We start from the raw sequence: 10,346 nt of genomic DNA, 5'->3' as shown, positions 1-10,346 counted from the left end.
CAACAGCTCAAGCAGATCGACAGAGCTCGCAAGATGGCAAAGGCCACAGGGGCTCTAGACTGGGGGCCTGACTTTCGCCTGAAAAAGTTATTTGAAATGAAGTTTTGCATTGCGTTCATGACATTGAATGCTTTTTTTAACATGATAGCGCTAAAGAGCTTGTTTCACCGAAATTAAGACATCGGCGTTGGGGTCGTTGATTGTGAGCGAAAAGTCGTCATCTAATGAGTGAGCAAAAAATAGAGAACGACGCAAATAAAATAAATGATAAAAAAATTCTGGGTCATAGTTGGGATCAAACCTGGGTTGCTTGGGTCCGAGTGGGGGATCGTACACGTGTCATTTGCATGGAAATCGGATGTTTAACTACACAGCCACGCGCGTTTCTTTTTCTTTATTTCTAACTATATATAGATAAAGCGCGTTAGCCCGGCGCTATGGCCAGCACAAGATTAAAAGTTTTCCATACATATCAATTCACTGGACAACCAATCGCCATTCATGTAAAAAAAACAGAAACAATAGAAAATGTATTTCTAGACTGTTGGATCTCGTATTCGGCTTGGACGTGCTACAGTGCACAAAAAAAAAAAAAGAGTTGCATCTCGATCCATATGAAATACGTTTCTTGCCGGTAAACGCAGCCGAGCAAATTCTATATGATCTAATTATGCTTTTCCGACTCCAAGCTTTGTGGAAAAGCGAAAGTTCAATTTGAGAATGTTCACTAAGCTGTACTTCCTGTTCGTGATTACTTTTTTTTTGAAAATGTGGTGCGTCTGAGAGAGATCTATCGTGTCTCTCATAATCATATGGTGGTTTTGGGACGTTAAACCCCACATATCAATCAATCGAGAGACATCTATCGCATGCTCTCTCAGCCACCAGTGTGGATTTCTGTGAACACATCAACGCGTCTGCTTGTGAATACAGTGAAAATGACTTCCTGTGCTTGAAAACGCGGTGAAAGTAACTTTCATGCTTTGCAAACGCATTCACAATACAACACGAAATATTGCACTAATAACGGGTCCTACAAGCAACCATTGCCCGCGAGTGTCAGAACATGTTATTATTAAAAGGGCTTCGTGGTTTAAAGCGGGTCATCCACTTCAAAAGGCACACACGCTACTGCACCTGTTTCATTAAGGCTACGTAGTGCGTCCATAGTAAGTTTGAAAAGATTTTATGCACTAAGTTTTTGAAGTACGCATTGGAAACGGTACATCACTATCTATCGCGTTCAACACTTGCCCCCCGTATTCTAGAACGCCCCTTCACTACACGCTCCACCTTCACTTGAGAAAGCCGATGGGAGCGCCATCTCTAGGTAGGGCAAGTCACTGTATATCAGTAATAATTTGCTGCTATTCTTGAGTAGCGCAGCGCCATTTTCAGCCGAGCAGCGGCGCAGTGCTCAACTCTGTCAAGTGAAGGGTGAAAGTCGAGTCGAGGAGCGTTTGTGAATACTGGGGTCAAAGGCGAAGCTTTAGGGTTCGGCCTCCATCCGGAGGCTCAACTTGAGACAACGGTGCTTTGCCGACTGTGGCTTGGGGTCGCTTTCACCAAAAGCTTTCGCCTTCCGAATAGGCACTGAAGACAGCGCTACTTGCGATCATTGCGGCAGCGATGAAACGATAGAGCACGTTCTCTGTCACTGCCCTCGTTACAGCGTGCAAAGATGGCAGCTAGCTGCTGTGTTAGCTCGTCTTGACGACAGACCCTTGTTATAACATTCAGTTTTTGAAAGACGACATAATCTGTCTTCGCACAGAAAATCAGTGAAGGCCTTATTGAACTTTTTGCGTGGTAGTGGCCTCTTGAATAGGCTATAGCAGCCCAGCTCACTTTTTTTTTCTTTTCTCTTTCGTGCGTTTATTTCACTCTTAGCTTTCTTTCCCATCTCTATTCCCCACTCTCCCTTCCCTTAGTGCAGGGTAGCAAACCGGATGCTCCAATTCCTGGTAAACCTCCCTGCCTTTCTCTCATTTTATTCTCTCTCTCTCTCTCTCTTTGGGTCCCCTATTTTTTTTTCGTTTTGTGACGAAGCAGCTCCAAGCCACGCGAATCCAAACGGAACCGTAAGTACGAAGATTAGGCAATTCAATGTCATACCCATAATTCCCATGCTCGCTGAGGCGCCATGCGTTGCAGCTCCCATAGACACTAATGCCAGAGTTCTCTCTAGTGTATTTATAGAAAACTATGTTGAGCACCTCCCGTTATGGTGCACTGCCTGCCTGATGCTTGACCAAACGACGTCGTGCGGTAACGGCGTCTTATAAGGACACGTTATGTGACGTCATAACGACGTAATAGTGACACGTATGGCGTCATGAATGTTGGCCATCTGAAACGTCATCACGTGATGTAGATTTTCGGCATCATGAGACGCCAACGTTGCCGATGCTAGCAGTCTGGTTTCATGTTTGATGAGGTCTGGAGACGATAGCGTTATTATAAAGCATTTATTCCTTGTCGAAGAGTTTGAAGATTTCAGATATTTGAAGAACACGTAGAACTAAAACGTGCGCGCGCAGTATCCGACGGAAATTGTGTCAACCTTCGAATTGTTTCTGCATACACACGGTTCCACCTAGTTAACTTACCACGCTTTGAAATCCAGCAGTGACCACTACAGATGCTTTAAGACCAGCTGGACTTGGGAACATTTTTCGGTAATTAAGATTCTAGGTCCATGCATGGCACCGGTGTCGAAGGCGCGGAAGGCTACAAAAGCACTCTGAGACAGGCTGAACGAGACACATCTATGTGACCACCCGTAGACTGGATGTTCTCCGGCGTGCGCTTGTTATTCCGTTCATCCCTATTTTCTTCTTTCATCTCGCATTTCACACTTTATTTGTTGTCGCAATGCCGGGTAGGAAATCGGACCTGCGCCTGGTCAACTTTTCTGCCTTTTTTTTTTTGCTCACCTCCTTTTTTCTTCCTAAAGTCACCAAAGTAATTTTCCCAGTCTATAGCTTACACGTCCGCAGTATTTTTGACGCATCGAGGACTATAAGACGAGTGAACTGAACATAATGTTCTCGAGATAATGAAAGATTTTATTTTTGACTTCGAAAATCTTCTATATTTAGCTGACAGGGCTTGAAAGCCAACAGTGGCCTATGTTGGCTTTCCTCAGTTTGACTGATTAGGCCAACAGTTTGACTGAGGGGCCTCCTCAAGTTTGACTGAGGGGGCCACCCACCTTCAAGCTCGGACATGGTCGTCCAATGAAGTTTATTCGTATCGCTTGCCCGGTACGTCACCCATGCAGGAGAACGCAGGACAGCACCACGGAAACAGAGGGCCTCGCTCGGTATTTACTCGCTTGCAATTGTTAACGCTTCTCCAACGACGGCCGCAGCTGAAAACAACAAAAACAAACAGTCACACATGGTCGCGAGACATAATTCAGCTTCGATTTCCGATATTCAGCGCTTTATTGTGCTTCAGATGAAGCTTAAACTACGCAAACAGCGTTAGGTAGAGGAGGTTGTTTTTTTCTGAGTGGAGGTTTCTTTTTCACGGGTACATATATGAGCCACATTTTCCTGTGACAACAGATTTAATACTAAATTCTGAAGTAACTGCGAAAAAGACAACTTTACCCGTTCTGAATGCGCAAACAACTCCTTTACAATGTGATTTTCAAAGGACCCTGCCACTTTCCACCGGCGAACCGCAGCGCAGTGTATTACGTGTTTAACACAAACTAATGAAACAAAATTATCATTTTCAGTATTGATGCACAGGAACAAATGGTAATAGTCTTTAAACATGCGGATGCAGGAAAATGACGAGAAGTAACGTTCTTGTTCACATTTCACACTGCTATTGACGTCAATGGAATGTTCCAATCACCGCGTGAGTTCTAGAGAGATGCCGCAACTGTACTTAAATGGTGGTGCCTCAATGCGCCAGCCTCTGCTGCAGGGTGGATAAACTTTTTTCCGGACACCACTTTACTTCATTCAAACATTTTCCTTCACTGGCACTGCCTCGCGTGCAGTGTAAAGCGCTTCGACAAGCTGCACGGAAATTCTTCTCAGTTTATCTCTTTCGACGGTAGGGATGGCACATTTATTGCTGCCTACCGGGAGGCAAGACATTTATCGATAAACGTGCAGCATTTAATGGTAAACCAAAGATATTATGAGTGCATCATCTGTCCATCTGGCCACCTAATACTTCGTGCTCTCATGGCCGTTTAATTACTGATGTACACGGAAATAGGCATCACTTGACAAGAGGATATGATGAACATAATTGACTAGTATTACCATTAAATGCCTGTAATCCGTGTCATGCACGTCATGACTCGTTCATGGTGCTCTAGTGGCCATTTTAATAAATAATTGAATACCAGAATTGGCATGGCATAATAGCAGCATTTGACGAAAGTAAATGACTGGCCACAACCCGAAAGTCGTCTCATCTGTATGCGTCGTGACATGCATGGCCTGCTCGTAGTGCTCGAATGGTCGTTATAGGCGTTATAGGCGGGCCTGGTGTCTTGTTTAGCTGCGCGGTGGCACGTCCGAGGTTCACGTGGTTTTGTCGGGAACGAGTATCAACTCGATTACGTCACACAGGTTTGTCAAGGATGCTTTGGTCGGGTCAATTGGGATTAGCTTAATTAGGGCTAGCTTCATTTTTTTAGCTTGGCCTACTGAGTCATCAATCTGGCTAAGCATTTCCAACTTACTAAAATTTAATTATATTGGGATAAGCTGCATCGCAATTAACCTAATCTCCTCGGTTTTAATCTATGTAATGTCTAGAATATCTCATCTTGGTACTGATTAGCGCAATCAGACATAATCCACACTAATCAGGCTTGATTGGTATTGAACAGCATTAATTTGTATTGACTAGTGTTCACTCGCTTGTCGAAGCTTCATACGGTCGGTATATACTGGCTTAATTGGGCTTTTTTGTGTTTTAAATCTTTCACTCTCCGATAAGCTTTCTGAGCTGCTTCCGCTGCTCAATGAGCAATATTTTGTACCCTTCAACGGGTTGGTCGAGCGGTTTGGCTTGTTACGACTGGCAATCCATGGATCCGGCCTGCAAGAGACTCTCATCGGCGTGCCCTCCCGACGCGGTCCACGTCCTGCAGGAACGCAATAGGCGTCTGTGTGTGCTGCAACAAACGCGCATCAGCGTCGCTGGGACACACAGCCTGCGTCGTCTGCTGCGGTGCCCTCACAATGGCGGCAGACCGTAGTTCGCGTCCGTGGCGCTAGGGGCCCTTTCTTGAAGAGGGTCTATAACAGCCAAAGAACTGATTAAACTAAACATCACACGTTCGAAGTACCGTTACCGCGCTCTATCCACTGAACTCAGCCTGAAACTTCAGGACAAATATGACGTTCTGGAAGAGAGTCAAAAGGGGTCTCCACTTTGGAAGTGACCACGCACTGGAAGTGGGGCAGCCAAATGGCGGCCTTTGCAGTGCACATAGATATCTTCTGCAATTGTTTTCAAAATTTTATATGCAGAAACAGAGCTCATTTTTTTATCTGAGTAAGCACAAGAAGTGATCTTATATTTTTTTCCGTGCACAATAGTAAGGCCTATAGCTGTGAATTGTCGCTTAAAATCAACCGACCATCCTGCTGATGCCGTCGCTCTCACATGATAAAACGTCCCTTCAATCACAAAATAGACGTTTGCTGTCCCTCCAGGGTGAGAACAAACTGATTTTGGCGCTGAAATAAAGTTACATCAGCTTTGTCTTTGGCGTTGCCTCCTGCGCGACAATATCGTCGTATTCCGCAGTATCGGAAAACGAAATACAAACGACAAGCGTGATTTATTTCGCAGAGCCCTTTTAGCGTTCTCTTTGTACGAGCGGCAGAGGCCCCGACTGGAAAGTGCTTAGTTGTTTATTTATTTGTTATTATTTATTTATTTAGAAAATACTGCAGGCTAAGAATAGCCCAGGCAGGAGTGGGGGTGGTACAGTATGAGGATATGACCAAAAAAAAAAAAGAACAATACAGGAGGTACAAACTAACAGGTAAATATACAACACATTATGGTACAAGATTTAAGCTACTTCAAAAAAATTTTCAATACACCTTAACACGTTTTCGGATTCAAAAATATGATGTTGTAGTTCGTTCCATTCTGTTAATGTGCGAGGAAAGAAAGAGTATTTGAAATACACCACCTGATTATCTTGTGACGCTTGCTTTCTTGATACTAGCTGTCACTGGATTTGCGCACGTTGATTCCTAAAGAAGCTATCAATGTAGCCTTAAGAACGAACCAAACTTTCATGTGAGTATTACTTTTTTTTTCTGTACTTCAAACAGTTTGGTGAAATGTAATTCACCTATCCTGCGGAATTCGCTGAATGAAGTCTACCACGCTAAAGCACTGAAATTTCAAATTGTGTTCAGGTAAAGCTACCTAAAAATTTATTCAAAACACATACCGAAAAAAAAAGAGTTCAGCGTGCAGAAAAGTCACAGATGGGGCTACTTACTACTCCATGATCATCTGGTAATTTTTGGCCAAACAAGTGAAGGCCACACAGGGGTTTCCATAACGCGTTGTATTCCCATGTGGAACTTTGTAATTATCGCTGAAATAACATTCACCTGCGAAGATGTGAACATTAGTAATGTACATAGCGCCCGTCATAGTTCCTCGTCGACTCATCATAGCGCCCATCATGAATCATCATCACCATCATCATCATCAAGGATTCATCTGCGACGCCGTCTATATACTTTTTTTTTGGCCACAGAAGCATTTTGTGTATAAGGGCAACTTAGTGCCCTGGTTGTTTGGATTATACAATGCGTTGTGTTGCTATACGTAAGAGATGCCTAGCGTGTGTACGCGCTAGTCTACGTCATCATTTCAGTGCTTTGCTCCCCTCGGTTTGAGGCCATATGTGGAGAACCAGGCACGGGACGGAGAGGACATGCATCGAATAACTAAAAAGCGTTTTAAAAAATGTTTGTACTACACGCCTAAATTTGATAATACGTGTAAGAATCACGCACCATTCTTTACTACAGCGGATAATAAAACACTCTCGATAGGTCTTGGGGCTATCGTTTCTGTTCTGTCCGCTTCGGTAGCTGAAATGAGCACCTGCAGGGCCACCAAGAAGGTAAAGAAAAACATCCTTCTTTCCCGCCGTAAAGCTTTGGTCTTCATGAGGGCGACCTAACGGGGAAAAGAAAAGAAAGACAAATCGAACTGAGAGTAGAATTTCCGCACGCTTTCCCAAATCACTCATCTTGAGCAATGTCGGTGAAATCGTAACTTGTTCTCAAGATAACGTCAGCCGGACGACCCACACCACCTTCAGAAGATTAGAATATATTATTTATTTATTTATTTATTTATTTATTAGAATACCCTCAGGGCCCGTAGGGCATTACAGAGGGGGTGGGTACAACATTTATAACACACAAGAAAAAAAAGACAAAATAAAGAAACAAGTGTCAGATGCGCAAATCAGGAAGGCAACATAAGTCAACTAAAAATGTATAAGAATTCAAGCACATACATGCGCTAGTTCAGGCAATTTCGGGGTCCTCATCTCCTTAGAATTTTTCTACAGAGAGCGTTTTATTATTTTCCAGTCATATCACTATTTTGATCACTGAAAAAATTCCGCATGTTTTGCCAGAAGGCAATATGCCGAACGCTTTATGCCTGTTTCAGTACTTAGAATGAGTCGCTGGACCATCCATAGCACGTTGAATGTGAGCTATAAAAGGATTCTAATAAATTACATACAGCCTGTACTCTATAACCGTTATAACCTTCCTACATTCGTGATTACCATCCCTCAAATAGTGCGCGGGGTTTATTCTGCATCCAATAGAAAACAAAAAGAAAGTATTGTAAATGAACAATACTTTCTTGGCGGTCACATTATTCACTATTCGCACATGCTCTAACCTATTCACAGTGAGCACGCATGTATTTATAGGTATTTACAACAACCAAAAGCGTTGCCTGTACTGCGCATGCGTGCACTGCTACTGTTGCCTGGTTTCGGCTCCATATAGCCTCGTCAAGCTGTATGCTTACAGCTTCCTTGCTAGGGTGGTCTTCAACATTCTACTTCATGCGTGTCGTAATTAAAATTTGACTTGACTTGACTTGACCTTGATAGGCTTGCGAAGAGCGCGCTGCGAAGTGCGGCGACCAAGGCAGCTCGTTCAGCTTTAAGCTAGAGGCAAATGCGTAGGGAAACATACGTACACACGTGCGCGTGTACTATAGAGTTGCGCACGTGTATGCAAGTGCTAATGCGATAGTAGCGATCAACAGGCATTCGAACCCCCAAATTTTTTTTTCACTTTCTCTGGCTTATATACACAAGTACATACAAAGGCAAGTGCAAATGTACATAAAGTAAATTGATTAGACAGCCCCCCACCCACCGAAAGAAAATTTCTGGCTTCGTTCTTGACCACCATTTAGCATTTGTATTCAGCTGTCGCTTGTGGTTTCTTTATCACTACATTTAAACAACGCGTGCATCCGATTTTGCATTTGGTGACGTTTGCTTAAAGCTGATCAAGAACATCTAAAAAACACTACAAGTAGAGATTCGTGCACTCCGTGAAGTAAAGGAGGAAAAGGGGGTATCGAGCTTACTCCTTTAAAGGAGTAACTAGCTTGCCACATCCACTGCACCATTTTGGGAGTAACCGTGAAGGAGTAACCGCGCCCTCACCGTTACTCCTTTCGGAAAATTCGGAAAAAAAAATTGCGTCAAACTGACGGGATGCGAACTGACGACCACTCGGTCAGCATGCGCGTACACTAACCACTACACCGCGCCATGCTACGTCACCGTCTGAACAGAAACAGGCTTGGAGCGCTTTTCGGAAGAGAAGAGGCCTTCCACGTACACCGCACGCCAACACCGGTTCTCCATTAGAGTGTCTGCGCATTCACAAACCACCCGATTTTCCCCGATTCCTAGCAATATGCAGCGTTGCTAGATAATGGCGTGCACTCACAATGTTGGAGGAGTTTCAATATTTACCAGGTGCTCCGGAACGGCCACAAACTTAAATGACACGCGCTGCACCGACTCCTTGCGATGCTTCATATAAATGTGACGAACCAACGTTGATTAATAAGCCTAGACGTGGCCCTGCATGGTTGGTCTGTCGAATACATCAGCCCAAAGTTGCTCATTGTCTACGGTTCTATTTGAGGATCAAACAGTTTAGCCGTCACCATGCGCGGTTTCTCTGCTCGAGAATGCTCCGTCTCGAGGCAACGCATACATCAAGCGAAAGTGATGTAACGAGAATGAGGCGAGGAAGTTTATATATAGTATACAGCAGGAAACGTTTTCGCTCCCCGACATTCTCGGCCGATGTGTCTGCCGATCGGTCATGGCGTCACAACCACTATGAGGCCGAGTCGTGATCAAGTCAACGCGACAAAAAACGTTCTAGAGCGAGAGAAAGAAATAGCTTTCTTGGGTCCAGTGGTTTGCTGAACAGGTCCTCTTCTACACGACAGCGAGACATCCTTCGTATGCGGTGGTCAAAGTTCTACCGGGTATTATTAATATTGCATAGCTTGCGAGCGCCCCCGTAAGAACACCTTCATGAGTCATTTATGACGATGGAGGAAAAAAAAAGAAGGAAAAAGAGGGCGTCACGCAAAAATTTTGAAGCCCAGCCATAAAAAATAGAAAGGAGCATGACTGGTGCGAAGAGTTTTTTTTCTTTATTCTTTATTCAAGAATTACCCCGCATCGCCCTTGGACTTTACAGCAGGGGGGGGGGGGGGGGAGGGTTGCGACTGATACAAATAGATCGTCATGTACACAACAGACTTGTTCTTCAGACAGCTTGTTCCTTTCGGCTACAAGCTTCAGAAAAAAAATAATTTGCAAACATGCAGGTCTTGGGCCGGTATTCACGTATTTTGAGTTTGTGATCATTACGCATAGAAACATTCAAAGGTGTATTTAAATAATTATCTTTGTTTATGCCCACCTTGTTGTTATATATTTGAAGAAAAAAAACAGTTTTAGCTTAACTTCCGTCTTCGTGAAGAACACAATTCCCAATTCAATTCTTTTTTTCGTCCTTGTGACACTGTCCATTCTACGGTACCTGCCCAGTATACGTACCTGGCAGCTCTGTTTTGGATACCTTCTATTTGAGAAATGAGACTGGCTTCCGATGGATTCCACAGTTGGCAGGTGTACTCCAATATAGGTCTAACACATGTAGTAAATGCAATCCGTTTTGATTTTAACTTCGCGACACATTAGGTTTCGTTGAACAAAGTTCAGCGCCCGTCCAGCCTTACCAACTGTCTCACTGATGTGC

General features: G+C 43.9%; 1 protein-coding gene across 2 annotated transcripts; it reads right to left on the bottom strand.

Annotated features, from left to right (window-relative positions):
* Window positions 1-3,047: 3,047 nt before the first annotated feature.
* On the bottom strand, window positions 3,048-9,158 carry LOC142766822 (uncharacterized). Of its 2 annotated transcripts, none has more exons than XR_012884604.1 (4): window positions 9,012-9,130; window positions 7,029-7,194; window positions 6,503-6,617; window positions 3,048-3,373 (listed from the first exon to the last, which is right to left on the bottom strand). XR_012884604.1 is itself a non-coding variant. In XM_075868045.1 (4 exons), exons 1-4 carry the CDS (start codon window positions 9,101-9,103, stop codon window positions 3,247-3,249), a joined length of 474 nt encoding a protein of 157 aa, XP_075724160.1. In that variant the 5' UTR covers window positions 9,104-9,158; the 3' UTR covers window positions 3,048-3,246. The 2 variants fall into 2 exon arrangements, 1 of the variants encoding a protein (XP_075724160.1); XM_075868045.1 differs by having other exon boundaries at window positions 9,038-9,158.
* Window positions 9,159-10,346: the final 1,188 nt, after the last annotated feature.

This window comes from Rhipicephalus microplus, chromosome 7, assembly GCF_043290135.1.
Source record: "Rhipicephalus microplus isolate Deutch F79 chromosome 7, USDA_Rmic, whole genome shotgun sequence".
NCBI classification, from domain to species: Eukaryota; Metazoa; Arthropoda; class Arachnida; order Ixodida; family Ixodidae; genus Rhipicephalus; species Rhipicephalus microplus.
This window is presented reverse-complemented; position numbering and strand designations above follow the sequence as displayed.